At 43.2% G+C, this 22,400-nt stretch overlaps 1 protein-coding gene across 3 annotated transcripts in view; it reads left to right on the plus strand.

The window, feature by feature from the left end:
• RALGAPA2 (Ral GTPase activating protein catalytic subunit alpha 2) overlaps window positions 1-22,400 on the plus strand; it is a 280,276-nt gene that overhangs the window by 137,616 nt on the left and 120,260 nt on the right. For all 3 annotated transcript variants that reach the window (XM_068565247.1, XM_068565249.1, XM_068565248.1), the window contains 4 exons: window positions 11,606-11,734; window positions 15,652-15,780; window positions 16,892-16,950; window positions 22,180-22,288. In XM_068565247.1, coding sequence (XP_068421348.1) covers window positions 11,606-11,734; window positions 15,652-15,780; window positions 16,892-16,950; window positions 22,180-22,288 — 426 coding nt within the window. The remainder of the gene's footprint in view (window positions 1-11,605; window positions 11,735-15,651; window positions 15,781-16,891; window positions 16,951-22,179; window positions 22,289-22,400) is intronic.

Genomic DNA, 22,400 nt, shown 5'->3' on the forward strand with positions numbered 1-22,400 from the left:
TGCATTTGTCAGCATAGAAAACGTTCTTTGGCCCTGAGGTCTCTCTGGAAGAGACTCTGCTGTGGTCTCTTGCAGACCAAGTCACCAGAATCTTCCTTCGGAGACTCTTCCCAGACAGAGTGGGCACTCCATCAATGTGTCGATTGACGGAGCATCGAAGGACTAACAGGAGAGCTCCTTAGCCCGCATGCATCCTGGGGAGGGGGGGTGACCGTGGCAGCTGAGCTGGACCTTTCGGTTGAGCTTTTGGCTCCGTCAATTTCAAAGCAGGCATTGACCTTGCGTGGTGGGGAGCTCACCCACATTGACGGGAGAACAGTGATTTCTGAGATGCGTGGGGACTCCAGGGACATTGGGCGTGTCTGGAGACGTTCTGTTTGTCACAGTGGGCGGGGGCTGCACTGGCATCTAGTGGGTAGAGGCTGGGGATGTCACACACCCTAAGGCGCCCAGGACCACAGCAAAGACTTCACAGCCTGAAGTGTCAGCAGTGCTGAGGTTGGGAAACCCTGTCCTCGAAGAGAAGCTGTACAGGTGCCACCAGGCCCTGTGAATTAACCCACAAAGCTCGACAGGCAGCAGAGGATGAAAGGCAGCTCTCAGTGTAACCAAGGACGTGAAAGCACATGAAGGTTTAACCAGGGAGACTAAAGCAAGAGAGGCAAGTGTTTTAGGTTGAACTGTATGGAAATTGCCAACATGAGACTGTTTCTCAAAAAAGGGGGGTGCAGTTTCCTACGGTTGAGCTGGTAAAGTTCCCCATTTATTTAGTTTTTCATTAATTAATTAATTTATTTTTGGCCGTGTTGGGTCTTCGTTGTGGTGCACGGGCTTCTCACTGCGGTGGCTTCTCTTGTTGCGAGCACGGGCTCTAGGCATGCAGGCTTCAGTAGTTGCGGTACACGGGCTCAGTAGGTGTGGTGCACGGGGCTTAGCTGCTCCGTGGCATGTGGGATCTTCCCAGACCAGGGCTCGAACCCGTGTCCCCTGCCTTGGCAGGTGGATTCTTAACCACTGAGCCACCAGGGAAGTCCCCCCATTTATTTTTTACTTTGAAGAAGTACAACATGGAGTGAGCTGATTAATTCAGAGTCAACAAAAAATATCTGCGATGTGTTTTGCCCAGAGCCCAGTCTGAATGAGGGGTGGCACTGCAGGCGTGAGTGGAGGGGCTGGGGGCTCGGTGGGGTCCTCTGCTCACCCACGCAGGCCACCCGGGAGCCGACAGGGAACAGGTGACCAGAGCACAGACTGCGTGGCACAGAGTCAGCCCACGGGCACAGATGATCGCTTTCTCTAAATGTCTGGGGCCCCAGCTCAGTCAGGGCAGGTGGCCGATTTGGGGTTTGCAAGCCTCTCATGCTCTGGGGAGACTTTCCAAGGCCACCTGGCCTGGCCGCCACACGGGCAGCCTGGGGAGAGGGACGTCCACTGTGGAGCTTGAGCCCTGACCTTGCGTGTAGGTCCCTGTTTCCTTGCGTCGGTGACCACACGGGCTTTTCTGGCTTGAGGTTCTTGTCCTGTGAAGTGGGGTCCTGACGACTCTCTCAGGGGCCTTGGAAAGGTGAGCACGGTGAGGCCCTGGTGCCGGATGGCAGAAGGGGTTCCCTGTGGTTGGAATATCTCTTGTTGACCTACAAGATCGTCTTTTCCCATTTAGAATTTGACGAAGATTTTTAAGAAAATTCACATTTTTTCTTTAGGCAGAGAAGAAATCAGAGGTTGAGAAAGAGATGGTTTCTACCATTTCAAGTACTAAATGGTTACTTCCGGCAAGGGATGCTTTAACTCCCATTTGGAAGGGAGTGATTTTTGAATGTAAGAGATTTTAAATCATGACTATGATTTATGATCCATCAATGTTGGGTTTGGCTACGAGGAAATAACGTCAAGAAGAGCATTTTAAATGGCAAGTTTTGTTTCTGTGAGAAAGTGCTCTCCTTGTGGGGAATAATCTCTTTTTGTCTGTTGATTTCTTTTTAACACATAACAATAAGTGGCAGGGTAATAATTGCAGATTGTTCAGCTATTAATGCTATTTACTGGAACACATTTCAGAGAGAACATTGTTTTCTAAAGAGACCATAAACAACAGTTTTCTTTTGTTCTTCCATGGAAAAATACCCTTTGGTAGGTATATGTGGGCTAGAGAAATATTAGCGAGAGACCCTTTTAGTAATAAGACATTAAAATAAAATGCCCACCTTTTTTTTTTTTTTCCTTCTCTTACTTGAGTCTTGGGTTGAGTGTGTGCAGTGTGGTGCGCCTGTCAAGACCCAGTGCCTTTGTGTCACCGATTTGCTTCCCCTCCTGGGTCCCCCGGAGCACTGGCTGTTCCCCAGAGGATCCCTGTGCTCTTGGTCTGGCCTCACTCTCGACTGTGCACCACTGGCCCCTGCCTCTTAGAGGACATTGCTGGGAGGCAGGGGCCGTGCTTCACTCTGCCTCAGACCCCGCACAGCGGCTGCCATGTACCTTCAAGCCCAGTGTGCACTCGAGAAATTTGTCAGCTTATCGTTAGCTGTTTTTGTATGGAATTATCAGAATGACTTGGCTTTCATTTCAGACTCTCTCTTTAATGAGTAGATTTTTAATCCAGTCTACTTCAAGTCAATTTTCAATCGATCCTTCAAAAATTAATATTTTAATGAGATTATTTAAAATGCTGCTGTAATTTAATGATAGCCATGATGTATGAGGCTTTAGAATTTACAAAATGCTTTCTCTTTTTACATTTATTTTTAAATGTTAATCGGGTATTCCTGGAATTTGAAGCGATGAGTCCTGTGTCAACTCTTTAGAGGTCAGTTAATTATTCCGGGTGGCCTGATGCCCTCCCGTTGTGCTCTGCTGGGATTTGTGCCAAATGGTCTCCGTCGCAGGGTGGGCAGCCGGGCTGGGTCTCAGGGTCGTTGATACTGCTTCTTTGTCAGTGGTTCTGGCCTGAGGTTTCTTCAGAATGGGGTTGACGGAGCTGGCTCCTCTGGTGATTTTTCTCTCAAATCTCAGCTATTCTTGGGAGCTCTTTGTCCAGAAGGAGTAGCAGTTGGACTTATGTTGCCCAAGCGGAAACCGAAAATGGTACCAATTTGGGCAGCTCTTTGTCCTCTGTCCAACGTTGGTGGGATGGTCTGTAGGCTCCCGGAATTGGATGACCACCGGGTTGTCCTCTTTTTTTTTTTTTTTTTAACAGAACACAAAAATGTTGAAAGCCTCATTTGTGCTCCTATGTGCATGTGGAATAATTTTACTTTTAAGGAAGCAAATTAAAGAAACATGCATTTTGTGTTATCATAGAATGAAAAGAATGAGTAATCATCACATTCCAAAGTTTTTTTATTTTCTGGTGTGAGAACACACCAGAAGACATGGAAGCTCCAACAGAAATAGTTTTTCATCTTTAACTTGTCCCTGGCCGTGGGCTGGGAGACAGCCAGCAGATCTCAGCAGCACCAGGGGGGCCTGAGGACCAGGCATCTCGACTCCAGCAGGTGAGGAGGGGGCGGGGGTAGATGCACTGGACGCTGGGCTTTAACAGCGTCAGAAGCCCTGGGTCTTGCAAGCAGAGTTGAAGCTACAGGTAAGTGAACACAGAAGCCACACATGTTGTAGGTTCTCTGCATTTTCAGGGAAAAATACAAATCTCGATTTCTTGTTGCAACCCTAGGCAATTTCTTGGTATCTTTCCATAGAATATTTCCAACCACCCGCTTCCCACACCCGTGCCTGTGCACACACACACGTGCGCACACACGCGCACACACGCACAGAGTTCATTTCTAGCAGTTTCCTAGGAAGAATGCTTGGCAAAGTCTCCTTCCTATTCAGAAGGTCGCACTCCCTGACCTGGTTCCATCCTGTGATTGCACTTCTGTGCCAGTCAGGGCTGCGTGTCTGCTGTATACATTCCAGAAGCACATTTTTAAGCCACGGCAGCCATTTGTTGATTTCACTTGAAAGTATAGCTTTAAAAATATATGTGCATGTTTCAGCGATTCGTAGGCGAAGTGAATGAGATGAAAGAATAACTTGCACTGGAGAGCTGAGTATTGCCCTCCACGTGGTGCTGTGCTGCACGTGTGAGGCTGGCTGCTCACAGGTGTCCACTGGTGCCTCATCGGCCACAGGCTCACAGTTTCTCTTCCAATAAAGACAAGGAGCGCACCTGGATTTGTGTCCAAACCTTGGGCACTTTCTGGCCTTGATCGACCTCCTACTCCATGCCTGTGAAATGGAAAGATCGAATGATGACCTTTTAGATCTTCTCTAAGTTTTTATGGTCCCAAAGGAACAAGGTAAACACACTGTCACCCAGATTCATTAGAGATGTGTTTTCCCTCCTGGATTTCTGTACTTTGTCCTAAGATAACAGGAGTGTGGGTTGGGTTCTAGCGGGTCCCAGCGTGAGGGTGAGGAACTATTCTGCTTGGCATCAGGGGGGATGTCGATTATACCCGCCCTGCGCCTTTGCCACGGCCTTGGGCGGCGCCTGAGTGTGTTAAGCCTATGGTTTCCTCCAAGAATTTCTGTTCAGTATCCTAAGAAGAATATATTTCTAGCTGATGTAGTCCTGAGACAGGATGAACAGTGAACCTGGGAACAGTATGGCTGCCTGACTCTTTGGTACCTACATGAATTAGATGTGTGCATGGTTCATTCAGTGGGGTAATTACTACCTGAAGGATCCTGAAGGTACTCGCGTGATTAGGCGCCGTCCGTACGTTGCTAACCATCTTGTTATTGATGATGCCGTGACTCCCTGCTTCTGCTTCTGCTGCAGAACATGGTCAAAGCTGTAGAGGATGGGGCGGAGGAGACAGTGGAGAGACCTGATTCAGTTTGGCCTCTTCCGAAACGAGCAGCCGGTTGCCACAGAGAAAGCAGAGTTTAGTATCCTCCAACCCGCTCCTCCACCCCACCCCTGTCCCCTGGTAAATTCTTGGGATGCACAGATGCCTTTCTACGCAGACTTGGCTGTCAGGGGCGGTGGATCCTCTTCCAGAGCATGGCGTCCACGTCCGGCGGGCTGAGCACGCGGTCTGTGCGCACGCGAGTCTAACGCAGCCTCCGGGCCACCCTCCCCCCGCCAAGCCCCCGCCACTTACCAGCAGCAGCTTCTTGAAGCTCTCACTTGCTAAAGTCTCGTCGCGAGGGGTTAATCACTGCTCTGGAGCATCTGCACCAGCCTCATTAGGCCGGCCTGTTGTGCAAACTGTCATGTTTCAGATGTGAAGCTTATCGGGGTCACGGCTAAGACAGTCCTTACAGAGGCAGGTCGAGGCATCTCCAGGGCCTGGGGCCGCGGGGGGCGGGTGGCAGCTGGCAAGTCACTTCTCTCTATGACCCTCCGACAGTGTCCCTCGTCTTATGGAATCATAAATGTGCCAGGATTTCCTGATGGGTTTGCCACCTCCCTGCCTGTCTCCCCTAGATCGTGGTGACAGCGCACAATTCTATGAATATATTAAAAACTACCGAGCTGTACACTTTAGAGCGTGAATTTTATTGTAGGTAAATTACATCTAAAGCTTTTACAAATAACAAAAAGAAAAAGAAGCAGTTAAGACAACCCAGTAACATGTCAACTCCAGTATCAGATAAAATTCATATAGTGTTTCTTAAAATCAGTTAACCAATCAGTCTCCCCCTTTTCCTGAAGCAGTCAGCCAGTCTTCATCAGTTTAAAGGCGAGCTGAGTTTTTCTTCACAGATGAGGGATTAATTGTAAAACAATCATAAAAAAATATTTGAGGCTCTCCTTTAGGGCTTGAGGGTTGCAGTGATTTTCTCTGCCATCTGCCCTCTTGTTCTGTCACTGATCCCATGCACAAGGTCAAAGCAGCAGCTCCTGCGACCGTCAGAAGTTTTTGTGTTTGTCACTCCCTCCTTTGCATGCTGCCATGTCTTCTCCGGAGCATTCCTCACGGCGAGAAGTGCAAGGCAATTTTGTTTCTCCAGATGCAGAGCCCAATTACTCTGTCCTGTCATGTTTCTCGCGGCCTTGGTAACATAGTTACACCCAGAGAAGTAACATTTGTCCAGCACATATAAAAATCTCTGCCTTTTCTCCAAACAGATTACACCACACTTGGCCTTTTGAACAGAGAACGTATCGCAGGTACCACGTATGCCTTGGCCCAGATCTGGAAAGTAATTTTTAAGCTTTGTCCTGCTATGTTTTTATTTCCATTGACTTTTCTGGAAGGGCGGTGCCCGTGACATGATCTGTTGTGCTTTTCTTAAAGGCCATAATCATAAAGCCTTTCTTTTTATCGACAAAAACCCCTCCCTGAACCAATGTAGAGCCTGGACAGGCCAGGTCGCAGCTCATGCTGTGTAGAGGAGGTCTGTGCCGCTGTTGAAGGAGCAGACACCCAGCAGCAGAAGAGAGAACACCAGGCCTTGGACTTGGAGGGCTCTGCAGATCTGCCCTTCCTGTAACTAAGACTTTTTTGTCACTCAGCGTATCTGAGCCTCGCCAATAAGGCGATAACTGATACTTACAAATTTGTCTTCGAGGTCCTGCAGGATCACGTCTGCCTATTTAATTGTTAAAGAAAGCTTAGATTATATCCAGGGGTAGTGTTAAAAGTATCCCTCTGCCTTCGCATCTTCTGCTAATTAGTAATTCCACTTGGGTGTGGAATGAACGGGATCTTTCTGTTAACTAGATTAATGGGATAACCAGATCCGAACAGTCCCCGTCTTCCCAAACAAAAGAACTTCCTGTAGAATATTCTAGATAAAAGGTATCTTCTGAAAAATAGCAATGAAATCATTAATTGTTTAACATTTTCATTTTCTTCAAAGTGAAAGGAGGAGTCCAGTGACTTTGCACACAGGGGTTCTGTTTCTGAACAATTCCGTTTGGCCTCCTGGAAGGTCTGAGTGACTTTCGGTGGAATAACCGGATCTGTTTGCTCCGAGGAGCGGGCGCAAGTCCTCTGAGGAAGCAGGGAGACAGATGGCCAGCTATTGTGTTACCACCATCATCTGCTGGGCCGTGAGCAAATATTAAGTGAATAATATATATGTAATTGGTGTGAAAGTACAGTCGCAACATTTCTAATTCCGTCTGAAGGATGGCTACTTCTTGAACATTTGTATTTCGTAGACTACTATATTGAAATGTTTCTGTTTACAGGGTTAATCCATTTTAAACTGCTTTAAAGTGAACATTTTCCCCCATTTTTGACACCACTGTGCAATATTTTGGATCGAAATGGCCCGTAATGGCCCTTTTTTATTTTCCATAACAACATGAGCACTGAATTATAGCTGTGCAATTATGTAAACAATGGAAATGCTTCCAGAATGAATCCTTCCTTTTAAATTTTCATTTTGTGTAATTGTTGGAAGGTTTGGAGCCATAATAAACAAAATTATTTTACACATTTATCGTTCTAAAGGTCAATTATAAGAGAACTAAAGAAACAACACTATGCAAAATGAATAAACCAATTTCTGCTGCCATCGCCATATGTTTTTCTTATCACTTATGGTTTTTCCAGTTACTGTGTACATAGCATCCAATTAAAGCGATTCATTTACTAGGCTGAATGTGGTTTGTGTTTATAGAACTGTGCTTTGGAGGGGAGGAAACAACATGCCTCTATTTGAATTACCTGATTTTTTTGTAAGATCAGTGATAAGAGACAGATGTTCTCACCAGTTACTTTCTCATAAACCTGAATCTTTGGATAAGCTGCAAATTCACAGCTATCATCTTACAATCCAGTTTTCACACTCAGTGTGTAGCATGCATGTGGACTTGTAACCAAAAATGAGAGGAAAATACTAGTTTGGTGGTCCGTTCCTCATATTACAGCATTTTGCGGATTGAATTTTATTTTCTCTGAACAAAAAGCATGCGAAAGAGTTTCATGCTGGTCAATTTTCAAGAATAAGCTTAATTCCTATTTTAGAGTCCATCTTTTCATTGAGCTTATAGTTTTGCTTATTATTTTCAGTCTGTTGAGAACGTGGAAAAGAAACTAATTTTTGCTACCAGACTCACTTGATTGGGTACATTCTAGAACTCCTTAGACGAATGGACTCTTGAATATCTAAAACAGAACATTTTCCGGTTTTTATTTGATTATTTGCCCTATAAATTATATACACTATGGCTAATTGCTGTAACACTTTGCAAAGGATGTTATTGGAGAGAATTAGTTTTTAGGGTTTTTTAACTTCTGGGAGAATGTAATCTAAGAGGCTTTGGGGATCACCTTTGAAATGTTTTAAAAAGCTCTTTCTGAGTATCAGCAAAATAGTAGTTCACGGAATTCTACAAAGTAAATTCTAGAAAGTAAAAATCCTTCATAGTCCTTCCCTTTTATTTTTACTCTGTTTACTTCTGTGTGACCCTCTTCAGTTTACAAGGCATGTGTTCACATCTCTCCCGTTACCCACAAGTCCAGGGGGAATCAGTCCCCTCTGTGGAAGAGAAATGAGAAGCTCTAAGCTCGACGTGACCTGTCCACGGTCACATACACGAGGCCTTGACCCCAGGCCTGGGGCTCTTTTCACTCTGCCAGAGTCTGACCTAAGTACAGAGGCATTTCCCACCATGATCACAAAGGAGGGGGCACTGAATAGCCCTGAGTCGAACCCGGGGAGCCATGGCCCTGGCTCTGCCAGCCCTGTGACTCCTGGGCAGGTGGCTGGAGCGGGCACAGAACTTCTCTCTCCACCCAGGATGCAAACCACGCTGTTAACAAGGAGAGCCTCCATCTGACGGGGATGTTTAGCAAAAACTCAGTAGCCTTGGTTTACCATAATTGTACTGATTTAAGGGTTATTTTCTACTTACGACAGGATACGAGTTTTCCAGAATACTCTTATTTACATGAAAAAAAAGTGAGTTACTTTGAAAAACAGACAAATCATGTTCACTTTGGACTTGAGTAGGACAAAAAGCATGAGGGTTGTACGTGAATAATTTGTGTTTGGGAAGCACCATCCTGTCTGGTCTCCCTGAAACCCCAGGACCCAGGAGAAAGCTTCAGTCTCAAGATTTTCATTTTCGCAAGGATTCCGGCTATCGCCGTGGTCTCAGTGTGTGGAGAGGAAGGCTCCTACCAGAAGTGCCGGGAGCACTTTTTGGACGTCCCTCTGCTGGGAAGATGCAGCTGCTCTCCTTCGAGCACCACAGTTATTCCTAATTTCAAAATGTTGTCACAAAGATTGTAATCTTTGGGTTGTTCCATTTCAGTGTGGATAAGCAAAATAAGCAAGCATATGGCCCTAACTTGGATGACTGGCCATACAGCCCCCTCTTTAACCCCCATGTTAACCCCAGCCCAGAGCTGCTGTAACTGGCGGCCTCACTTCTCCTGGGGGCCGCCTTCCGTGGGTGGCGGGCAGGCTAGGCCAGCCATCTGTTATTTTGCCTTCTCTTTCCAACCTTCTCGCCCGTAGAAGCAGGTTCCGTTGAAGAGACTGGCCAAGGTCCAGGGGGTGGGGAGCCTGTGACTTTCTCTTGCACACATTTCTGCTGCCTTCAGCATCAGTGGCAACTTAGTCATTTCTGGGAATGCCCCATTTCCAGCTCATTGCCTTGACGCATCTGAATCTTGTGAAGCAAAATGGATTTCATGTATAAATTCTGGCTTTAGCTTGTTAAAGGATTTAGTTCATAATTCCCATAAACGTATCCCAGAAAACCCTTTTTTTTAAAATTAAACCTCTCAATTCCAGTGGTGAAAAATCTGTGATTTAAGTATGTGCTAAAGATGTTAAAAACCCACAGGGTTCAAGGCTCAGTTCCTCCTCTCAACAGATGGAATTAACACAAACCTAACAAAGTTAACATCATGGTTGTTTGCATTATTAATCTTCCCACGCACGGCATTCTGCTACCTTGCGAGCCAGGTTTGCACGAATCCTTTCGTGGCAGCAGATGTCAACAGAAGCGTGCTTCCATCTGCTGCCCGAGACCTTGATGCCTGACACCCCGAGACGAGGCCCAGCACAGAGCGTACCTCTGTGAGTAATTACAGGTGTGTGGTGAGGAGCCCAGGGCATTAATCAGAGGCTTCGTTATGAAAAAGGTGGATCTTTTGTTCTGCGCTCGGAGCGGGAGTTGACCACACACTTTCTAAACTGCACTGTCCATCTGCTCAGCCCCTAGAATGTTTGCCTTGGCTGATGTGGACACTGAAATGTATCAAAGGACGTGATTACAGCAGATTTAAACATTAACCCGGGGGAAGCGTGGTTCGGGTTTTTCTTTCCTCCTTCCTTCCTCCCTTTTATCTATTTATCTGTTTGTCTCTCTGTTTATTTTTGGTATAGGAAAAAGTCTGCTGAAATGCTAAAACCTTAAGTTAGTACTTGCTAAACAATTTACCATATGAGAGTTCTAATAGAGTAAAGCACTGCGCCCTCATTTTAAGGACACAAACAGCATGATTTGTAGACACTAAATGAGCCTGCTATGTGAGGAAGAAGTCTTGGAAAAAATGTTTTGTGAACACCTAAAAGTTCTCTTTTAAGATTACAAGTTGTTCAATGAGGTTATTTTTATGAAAAAGGACTTAATGTGTTAGAATTGAGCACATTGCTATCCCTTGCTCTAATTTAATCAAGTTAAATCAGGATTATTTTAAAGGATTTTCAAATAGCTACACTGAAATTTCAGAAAACAAACCAGAGGTTTTTGGGGGCTTTTTTTGGGGGTTTTTTTTTTTTTTTGGTATTTTGCTGCTTGTATTTTGCGACTAACTCTAGGTTATATAACTACAAGTCACATAACTACAGCACTTCAGTACATTGGATGAATGCACTTGGCCTAGAACTGCATAAAAGCAGTTTGTGGTTTTCTTACTAATCCCCTTTGCACACACTCGCACAGATGGCTTCAGAGACGCGGCCTGGCCGTGGATGGCACGAACGCCGTCCAGGAGAAGAGCCCTGGTCTGCCACAGGCTGGAATGAGGCAACGCCTCAGAACAGAGCGGGCGGGCAGGGGCCGGCCGGCCACCCACCAGTGAGAGGCCCTTCCAGACCCAGGGACACCAGGTGTCTGGGGGGAGATGGTCCACACGCAGCACTGCGCACACGTGCCTTGCCACCCACTTCTACCCGAAGCCCCACCGACCACCTGACCTTGGCGCGTGACCCATCCCAGCGGGATCCACACTCCCATTGTTTCACACGGGAGTCGCCCGAAGAATGCAAGTTTCCATCTCTGCCTACTTCAGGAGTTTGTAGTAGAACAGTGTGCTTTGACTTTTGAGAATTGAAGAAGATGGGAAGTGATAGGTGCTTGCAGGTTTCATTTATTTATCTACCTCAACACTCCTGTAGCTTGTCCAAGGAGCCCACCTCTACATGGAAGATGGAAGAGTGTCTAGTCCCAATGCCACAATTCAGGTCTTGGACAAGTCACCCTGCAGTTGAGGGTCTCCATCCTCTCACGTGTAAAATGAGTACAATAGCCCCTGGACTAGCTCATCTCCTGGAACCCTTTTCACTGAAAAAGTTCCGTGGTCTGTGTTCTTTTAGATAATCTCACAGTAGTCATATGTACGGACGAACTGATGACTTTGGAATTTTGGTCTGGAAACTTACAGTTGTGTTTTCTTTTCTCCCCTTCTAGGATATCTTAAATACAATTGTAAGGCACTGCCCACCCCGCTTCTTCTCCCTGGGTTTGCCCGGCTTCTCCATGCTGGTGGGGGACTTCATCACGGCCGCTGCCAGGGTCCTCAGTGCAGACACGCTGGCGGTGAGTGGGACAATGCTCAGCATCCCGGCTCCCAGGAGGCTTCACAGCGGCTAACAAGGTTCAGATTTCTCCACTCCTAACAGGTGTTGACTCATTAGTGCAACGTGAAACCGGGCTCTCGGGTAGATGCCCTGGCAGCTGATGTGTGAAATTGTAGGATAAGATGACACACTGGTAGTGGAAAGGCGTTTCATCAAAAGGCCAGAGTGTGAGAAATCATGTCCTCACTAATATTGCAGCACATTTACACAGTCAGCGGCAGGACTAGTCTCCTAGAATCTTATTAGCATTTTTTGGTAAATGGTGGCGCAGACACTAATGTCTGTGGTCAAGAGAGAATTTTAAGTGTACATCATCAATAAGGTTTTTTTTCCTATTATTAAGCCTTAGTTATTATAAGTCGAATAGAAAATATTTTCTTAAAATGTTAGAACACTAAAATTTTTAACCAGAAAATTAATATATATCTTTGGATTCATATGCCATAAAACTCTGGCAGAATTCTTGTACTAAGAAATTAGAAGCAAGTGGACTAAGTGAGCGCTAAGGGCTACGAGAAGAATTGATTTGTAATCTCCACATTTACCTCCACCATTACGGCGATGTATTAACGCCTTTGAGAGGACACTGTCACCCATTTCAATTTAAAGGCCTCTCACAGTTGTGCTCTGTACAGCTGTTAACCTGTTCAGAGCCAGTTTTCCCTTCTTTAAATGGTGTAAATAAAACTAGCTTTACTGTTTGCCAGGGACTTGTATTGAAATCAATGTGAGTATCTAGCTATCTAAATTTTGTTTGACACGTTGTTACTTTTTTTTTTTTTAATTATTTTATTTATTTATTATTTTTGGCTGAGTTGGGTCTTGGTTGCTGCGCGCAGGCTTTCTCTAGTTGCGGTGAGCAGGGGCTACTCTTTGTTGTGGTGCGCAGTCTTCTTATTGCAGTGGCTTCTCTTGTTGTGGAGCACGGGCTGTAGGCACACAGGCCTCAGTAGTTGCGGCACGCAGGCTCAGTAGTTGTGGCTCACGGGCTCTAGAGCACAGCCTCAGTAGTTGTGGCGCACAAGCTTAGTTGCTCCGCGGCATGTGGGATCTTCCCGGACCAGGGATCGAACCCGTGTCCCCTGCATTGGCAGGCGGATTCTCAACCAGTGCGCAACCAGGGAAGCCCCGTTGTTACTTTTTTATTCTACTTATTTCTTCACTGCAGGGCAAATTCAAACTCCAACCCTGGGTTTTGAATTAAATTGTTTTTTAATACTTTGTATAGCTGGTATTTCATGCTGGCACTTTCATGCACTTTTTCTTCTAGGGGTAAATTAAAAAGCAGAGGGGAGGGAAGAGAGACAGGAGCAAAAGGGATGGATGAGTGAAAAGAAGGAAGGAAGAAGGAAAATGTTGAATTTGTTCAACTGGTTTTTTTTTGTGAAGACTATGACAACTTTTCATACTTATTTCTGAAAAACTGTAGGATAATCATTCTCAAGGAACCTTCTAATTTACTTTTAACTATTCAAATCAACATTGAAAAAACTTTGGGAAAAAAATGGAAAAACTTTGGAAAAAAAACTGAAAAAACAGGATATAGGAAGGAAAATACTTTACTGAAATTTTCCTTACTTGCTCTGAGAGTTTCCTGTGAAAATGCTGGTGCCCTTTCTAGTGATAATATCATGCACGGTGGTCATTCTCTGTGAAAATTTATCTTTCGGCTAGATGAGCTATTAAAGTGGCCTTCCAAAACATTTGTTTAAAGAGAAAGAGAGAGAGAGAAAATATGAGAATGTGAGTGTAAGATTTATATTACATAAAGGAACAATAACTCTGAATTACTTTGAATCACTCTCTCAGTTTAAACTTGAGGTTTAAAATTGTAAGAGAACTAGTGAGAGGTGTTCGGATAGGGACACCCTGCTCAGTCAAAATTTTCCGTTAACACAAGTTAATAACAAGCCTGGAGGACTCCTGCTACGTAGATCTGCCTGCTGAGGCCACGAGGGAAAGAGAAACGCGTGCACAAGTACCCAGGAGGTGGGGGAAGATCGTGCTCAGCAAACGTTGTTATCACAGCTCCAAACTAGAGCCGATCCGAAAGTCCACCAGCGGCAGAGTGGATGCATCCTGATGTGCACACAGCGTGGGATATTACATGTGATTCTCTTCCCGTTCTCCATCCTGCAGCCCTGCCCAGCCAGGCCCGGGGTCCTTCCCAGCATTGCGGGTACTAGTCATCCATCCTGGGGCAACAGACTCACGGGCCTCACTCTTCTGTGTGTAAATTGGGGCTCACCACAGGCCCAGTACCCAGGCAAAAAAATTATCTAGATTTACTCCATTCTTTGAATAAAGCTGCGTAACGGCTCTTTATTTTATGTAGGGGCTATTGTTTTGTATCCAGTGGTCACAGAGTCACACACGACTTAGGGGAGAAAATCAGCCTCAGCGAGGTTCAAACCAAGACTGTCTGGTGGGTCAAGACAACCGTTAGTGAAGGCCGAAAAAACAAGTCTGTGGGAGAAACACTGACTGCGGACCTACTATATGCCAGGACCTGGCCTGCGTAAGTGTGACAGGGCCCCCATCCTCCAGGAATCGGACAGGTAAACTAAGCGTTAATATTTGCACATAAGTTTCTAGCAGCCACAATTGAAGCACCTCCAGAACCCAGAGGGGTGCCAGTGTGGGACCAGTTAATTCTGCATGATGAGAGCTGGAAGGGAAGGCATCTGTTAGAAAAGTCTTCGTGGAAGAAGCGAAGCTGACGCGGAGACCTGCAGGGTGGTCCCTGTCCGTCCGTGAATGAGGACCGTGGCCACCACCTTGTCCCCAGGTGGTGTTTACTGGGCATCCTCGGGGGAGAGAAGTGACGAAGACTGTCTGCCCCCTGTCTTCATGGGGAATGCAAACATCAAATGAATACATAACGCGTCATCAGGAAGTGATGAATACCAAGGGAAAACCCAAAGCAGGGATGCTGGAGGACAACAGAGGTGGAATGACACGATGTCTTGAATTTGCTTTAAAACTGAAAGTGGAAAACTTTTAAACAAATTTTAAATATTGAAATGAAAAAAATGAAGAGATAAATGAGGCAAGAGTGATAACATCTTGAATCTAGGCATTGGGTGCGTGGATATAATATTCTGTCTACTTTTAAGTTTAGAGATTTTCTTAACAGGAAAATAGAGGAAGGTAAAGGCAGCAGGTAAGAGGGCAGTGATGGAGGCTGGGTGGTGTCACACGGAATCACAGGACCCTGTGGCGAGGGGGAGCTTGTCAGCGGAGATGCCTTCTGGACCCCGAGTGGAGATGGCAAACAGGTAGTCGGATCTACAGATCTGGACTCAGGAAGGAAGCCAGGGCTACCGAGAGGTGTTGAGGGGTCGACGACATGTAGGAGGCATTTAAACCCTCGGGTCTGGACATCCCGGACGAGTTGAGTGTAGATCTCGGAGGGAAGAGGGCCGAGAACTGCACTCAGCACCCTAGAGTCTATATCCTGAAGAAGCGAAGGGTTCCAGCAAGGAGACTGTCAGGTCCCCTCGGGAACCAAGAAAGGTGTCCAAGCGATGGAAGGGCTCCCAGGTGCATGGGAGCTGTCAGCTGCATCCCCTGCCATGGGGGGTCGGGTGAGACCAAGCCTGGATGGAAACTGGTGGGTCTTGTGTTGTGGAGGTCACGTAACGAGAAGCTGTGTTCTCACTGACCGACTTTGAAAAACCTGAACATTTTGGTGTTAGTAGTTTCAAATCTTTGTATTTAAAAAACAAAGTAAAACAGTAAACAGTAAACTTCACCCCTGATGCCGTTGCCCCAGCAGGGCTGCCTCAAAATCATGAAAAAGTAAAACGTTGTTGCTTATCTAACGTTTATAACCAGAAGGAAAATGTGTGTCTCACTTCCCTTTGCCATGTGCAGGCCCCTCGTTTGGAAGCCCTCACCATTCTCGGGTCTCTAGTCTGCTTTCCCAACACCTACCGCGAGATCCCTCTGTGGCAGCCGGTGCCCGAAGTTACTGAAGTCACCAGGGGAACGGAAGATGTCAAGGTATGTGATGCAATGACCGAATCTCAGGTTAGCATCTTCTATAAATTTAGTTAGTTAGTTATTTATATTTTATTTTTGACTGTGTTGGGTCTTCGCTGCTGTGCACGGGTTTCCTCTAGTTGAGGCGAGCGGGGGCTACTCTTCGTTGTGGTGCGCGGGCTTCTCATTTCAGTGGCTTCTCTTGTTGCAGAGCCCGGGCTCTAGGCGCGCAGGCTTCAGTAGCTGTGGCTCACGGGCTTAGCTGCTCCGCGGCATGTGGGATCTTCCCGGGCCAGGGATCGAACCCATGTCCCCTGCATTGGCAGGCAGATTCTTAACCACTGCGCCACCAGGGAAGCCCTGGTTAGCATCTTCTAACTCGAGCTGTGTGGTTCTCTCTTCCACTATTATGCATTGAGCTGCTTATCCCTGAAACTTTCGCTATATCGTTTAGATGTATCAGTTTTTTTAGAAGGCTGGTTTTGGGGGGATTAAATGAACTAGATGGAGAGCAATGGTTAGGTTCCTTGGGTGTTTTTTATTAGATCTGTTTATCATGCCTACAGATCATGATTATGTAATGAATCATTCTTTGTAATAATTTTATTAGTTTAACTCTGCTGCATTAGTGCATCAAATGAATTTATAAGAAATGATTGAAATAAGCTAAACATTCTATCCCATTGTTGGCCTGATTAAATACTACTACTATTTGAGGTTCTAAATTAATCCGTGGAGAATAAAATTAAACAGTCTCTCCTCAGCTGACTTTGGGGCAAAGAAAAATGCTTTTCAAATCAATCAATCAATTTATCTATCTATAGTACACAAGTACAACATGTAATTCAGTGTACGATGTATAATCCAGTTAAAGTAAAAGAAAACCGAGATTTTTCCTATGATGAGAGTCATTTGCTCTGCTTGGTTTTTATTGTATACACAGAAACGCTCTTCCCTAGGCAGGCTCAAAGCCCTGGGAGCCCCCGGCTGAGACCACCTTGCTGCTCCCCTGAGCCCCTTGTGTCCTTCCCCCAGTCCTTCAGTGGCCCCTCACTGCCTAGAATGAGGACAGAACATGTGGGAAATCAACTACTAAACAAGGTTTTTATTTTACTTCATTTTGTGTTTTTAGCACTACCTCATAAGTATTTTACTGAAGAACGCCACAGAGGAACCAAATGAGTGTGCAAGGTAAATACTAAATAAAAGGTAAACTAGTTTAGAATTTTAAGATACACATTCATGTGTAATCAGTTAATGTTAAAAATACTTATTCTTTCACATTACTCTTATGCTAAAAAGTACAGTAAGAATTACGTGGGGAAAATGCTTTATTAATTTTTTAAAAGGTGCCATTATTAAGTGAAAAGCACAAAGTGTAGATGATTGTGTGTAGCATATGCTACCTGTTGTGTAAGAAAAAGCAAGATTGTGAATACATAGGTGTATTCCCTGATATTTTTAACAAGGAAGAAAATGGAAGGATAAACCAAAATTTATAAAAATGATGTACTTATAGGATAGTGATTCTCAATCGGCAGTGATTTTGTACCCCAGGAAACATTCAGCAATGTCTGGAAACATTTTGGTTGCTTCCACCAGGCATCTGAGGTTGCTGGCAGTCTGTGGCCAAGACAGGAGGTTTTCTGGGGCATGTACAGAGTGAAAAGTTCCTACCTGTTCTCCCCAGGTAAAGCCCGGAGCTGGGAGCACTGGTGGAGAGCACACCAGTTTCTGATCCTCCACCTCCAAGCTTGTAAGGTCACCAGAAACCCAGCTCCGCCCCTTGCTCATGTCCTGCTCCCTCCGGGCCGGTTCCAAGAGAACAGCTGGCACTTGCACTGTCTTGTTAGCTCTCCGATAATTTTCAAGGGTTTTTTCTTTTGTATTTTGTCTAACTTCTTCACTTATCTTCAGTGGATGGTTTAGTCACAATTTTCTAGTCTGCCATTACCAGAAGCTGTAAATTCATGATCAATTTGATAATATTAAGTAACCTTGCATTTGGGGATAAACCCAACTTGGTTTATACAGCACTGGATCTGATTTGACTAACATTTTGTTCAGGAAAGTTGCATTTATATTCATGGCCTTTAATTTTCTCTTCCCATCCTGTCCTTCTCAGGTTTGATTACAAGGTTATATAGTCTCACAAAATGAGCGAGGTGCTGTTTCATTCTGTTTAGTCAGCAAGAGTTTTTGTAAAATTGGAGTTGATAGTCTTGTGTATTTCTTTAATAGACCTTGATAGTAAAACTATCAAGGTATTTTCTTTATAAGAAGGTTCACCACGGACTCATTTTCTTCAATGATTTTAAGAAAAAGGTTTTTTTTTTGACAGTTTAGATAAACTAAAATTTTCTAAAAACTTGTCCATTCCAAGTTTTGAAATATTGTGGCATCCACGGTGTTTCCATTATCCCTTTGCTATCTTTTATCTCTTTCACTTCTATAGCTATAAGCACTTTTTAATCTCTGACACTTTTTGTGTGTTCTCTGATTTTTCTCACTAGTCTTACCAAATATCTGTCAATTTTATTGGTCTTTTCAAAGAAGAGACTTTTGTCTTTGTTCAACCTCTCTATTCTATATTTGTTTTTAATTTCCTACTCTCTGCTCTTTTTTTAATGTTCATTCTACTTTCTTTACATTCTGTAATTCTTTTTCTCACTTTTGAAGTTGCATACTTAGTATATTAATTCTCAGCCTTTCTTTTATACAAATATAAACAGTTAAGTCTATATGTTTATTTCTAGGTGCTACTTTGTCTGAGTTCTTTAAGTTTTGATATGTAATATTTTTACATTACAAAGTTTTTCCAATTTCCATTATGATTCCTTCATTGAGTCATGATTTATTGAGCAATATATTTCTTAATTTCCAAAAATATGGTTATTTCTATTTATCTTTATGCTGCTGATGTCTTAGTTAATTGCATTGTGGATCAAAAATGTTGTTGGTCTTTGGAATTGTTGAGATTTGCTTTATGGTCCAATATGTAGTCAGTTTTTGCAAATGTCCCATATATGCTTGAAAGAATGTATATACTGTTCTTCAGTTGTAGGGTGTAATGTTCTAGATGTGTACATTAGATTAATATTTTTAATCATGTGTTTCAAATATTACATATTCTTTCTGTTTTTTTCATCATCTAGATCATTTACTGAGAAAGATATGTTAAAAATCTCCCAATTTTATGGTGCATTTATATATTTCTCTTTGTATTTCTGTCAATTTTTGTTTTATATATTTTGAAGCTATGTTATTAGCTGCACAGAAGTGTAAAATTATCCTATCTCTATAGTTAATCAAATCTTTTATATTTATGTAGTGACCTCTTTATCTTTAAGGGTGATTTTTTTTATCTTAAAGACCAGTTGTCTGATATTGATTCAGCTATATTTTTAAATAATATTTTCTTTTAAATTTAACCTTCCTATATTCTTCTCTTTTAAATGTCTTTGCAAAAACTGTACATACTTGATTTTATGTGTTTATCCTGTCTGATCTTTAGCTTTTAACTGAAGCTTTAGTTCATTTACATTTACTGTAGTTACTGATATATTTGGATGTAATTCTTTCATCTTATTTTATACTTTGCTATTTGTCTTTTTCAATATTTCTTTCATTTTCTCCTGTTTTTTTACCTTCACTTTTTTTTTCACTCACCTTTTCTTCCTTCCTTCCTTTCTTCCTTTTTTTTTTGGAGTGATTGTGTTTTTTTCACATTCCATTTATTACCTCTATTTTTTTAGAAGTCATAGACTTTCAGTTCTTTTAGAGGCTGCCTTAGAAATTTTAATATGCATGCTTGTCTTACTAGTTCTTAGTCTGTCTTTATCCGCCTCCTGAACGATGCCAGTTCCTTAGAACGTAATCTTCTGATTTTGCTCCTCTGTCACTGTAGCTGTTCCTCTCCTGTCTGCCTTCTCTACCTACCTCTGGGGGTTAGAGTTACTTGGGGTTTAGGGCTGGTTGTCTTCCCTCTCCATGACATTCCTAGGTGCTCTTATTCATTTCACCAGACTTTAACACCATCTGCTTGCTGATGATACTGAATTTATTTTCCTGGCCCCTTCTGTCAACCCCTTAAATATTCAGGCTTATATATTAAACTGCCTACTTGATATCTCAACTTGCGTGTCTTAACACATGTAAACTTAACACAACCATAACTGAAGCCTTGAGTCTGCTGTCTGCCCCAGAGCCTAACTGTCCTCAGACATCATCTCACTACTTGTCACCATCATCTGCCCAGACTGTCAATTCAGAAACTTGGGGAAATCCTTGATTCCTCCTTTACCTGCACCTGCTACATTCAGACCTTCAACAAGTCTTGGCAGTATCTTTCTTCCCTCTTTTCCTTTAGTGTAGAAAGCCAAATTCCTGTGGAGTTAAAAGTGGAATAGAAATATGTATAATATGGTCAGTCTTTCTTAGTTGTGTGTAAAAGGAGTTAGGCAATGAAATTAAGGTCACATGAGTGTAGATAAGCAAGCAGACTGAAATATGATCAAGATTTCAAATAAATGGAGGAGAATTGAGAGAGAATGTAGTTATAATTGTGAGTGATAGTAATTCAGAAAAATTAAGAAAATACAAGAAGTTTTTGTTATATAAATTGGAGTGGTATGAGATGGCATGGTAGCAAACAGTATTAAGAGAGTGTATTGGAATACAGACTGAGAGTAAGGTAATACTGCCATTAGCTTAAAAAAGTGTCTTGATAGATAAAACTCACTCACAATCACAAAGGACATCCTGGGGATATAGAGAACATGAGGAGTCACTGGGAGTGTAAGAATAGGAAGATGCTAAATGGGGATGTTAAATGATGAATTTCAAAGAGAGAAAATAGCAGCAAGAGCTGTTATAAGCAAGCGAGTGTGGCTTAAAACTCAAGGCAGGTGAGAGTAGCTTAGGTTATAAAACCATTTCACAGGTCACAGTATTCTGCATAGTGCAAGGCTAATAGTTACAGAGAAATGCAGGTGTTCCTAGAAACGAGAGCTCTTTGCTCTTAACAAATTACACTTAACAAATAGGTTAATGGGTCGTAAAAAAAAAGAACACACACACATATATATACACACATGCACTCAAAGGAAGAGCAGCTCTTAAAATGGTAACAGTATGATTTGGGGCATAATTCCAAGTGGTATAGTTTTCATGAGTCAAACAATCAGTCTGAGTTCAGCTGAGGGAAGATAAAGAGGCTTTGGGAAAGAATATAGAGTTCATGGGAATAACTATGGACTAAGATGCAAAGGGCAATTTCTAGGAATTGGGCAAGAGAAGAGAGACATGTAGACAATTCTAGACAGTCAGGAAGGTGTGGAGCTCCGTCTAATGCTGGGGCCGGAGAAACAAGAAAGGCCCGGCACACACCTCGTAACCGAGTTAAAAGCACAGCCGTTACCGAGGGAGTTTTGGTAGAAGGTGACATGGTTGCCAAAGGGGTTTTTATTAACTGGTTCTGAAGCACTTAGTCCATTCTGATTGAAAGAGGTGAGAATCCAGTGAAGTGTGGTGGTTTTAAAACCTCAAAATAGCTTGATTTTAATTGCTGAATTACACTGATGGCAAAGGGACGTTCAGTGTGTGTCCGGTTTGACTGGCCCTGGATGTGACCTCCTGCTACAGAGAACAGCATATTACATATTACAGCCAGCATCTGGTTCCAAGTAGTGGTTTGAAGCCCCTTTTTGTTCAGAAAGTGAGCAGGTTGGGGGGCAAGCATTTAAATTTCATATACATGCATTCAGGAAACATTCAGAAGAATGTGACTTTTTGATCATTGCAAAAGATAGGAAGTAGAGTGTATCAGTTCCAAAGAGAATTACCATCCAATCTTGATTTATAATTGAGAAAGGTAATTTTTAAAGGAGTATGCAACTTAAAGAATATTTTGTCTTAACACATTATTTAAAAGAAGTAACAGTGAAACTTATTTTGAAAGTTGTACTCAGGTATTCTTTACGATAAAATATAGGGTTTGTCCTCTGTTTCTGGTAAGTGTTGTGTATTTTATTGTAAGGAAAACAATTACAAACTCAATTTCCAACAATCTTGTTAGATTCATGTTTTTGATTCTTCCTCAAAAATATCCTGAAGCAATAAATTGTAATGAAAAATTAGTTTCAGCAAAAATAAGTGATACATGTGCTGTGACAATTAACAGAAAATATACCATTTATTTCATTAAATATTTAATCACTAACCATTATGAATATTTCTATTTGTCCTGAAAACTGGTCTATTGAGGGTACCTTATCTTTTTTCTCAAGAAGACATTTTGTTAATGTATCTGTAACTTTTGTACTTCGTAAACAAGGCTTAAAATATTTCGTCATTTGAAAATACCAAGAAAATGCATCTCTTCGTGAGAGTTTTCCTCCTTGTCTCCTTCTTTTTCAAAAGGTGCATTGCCATTTGCTCCCTTGGGGTCTGGATCTGTGAAGAGCTTGCACAGGGCACAAACCATCCTCAGCTGAGAGAGGCCGTCAACGTGATAGGCGTCACTTTGAAGGTATTGCCAGTTCGTCACGTGTATTTGACATTAAGCTGTTTCCCAGGTATTCAACCCGTTTTAGTTTGACTTAGCCCCATTTCTGTTTCTCCCTACATTACAGAGAAGTTTT

The sequence above is a fragment of the Eschrichtius robustus genome, chromosome 16 (assembly GCF_028021215.1).
Source record: "Eschrichtius robustus isolate mEscRob2 chromosome 16, mEscRob2.pri, whole genome shotgun sequence".
Lineage (NCBI taxonomy): Eukaryota > Metazoa > Chordata > Mammalia > Artiodactyla > Eschrichtiidae > Eschrichtius > Eschrichtius robustus.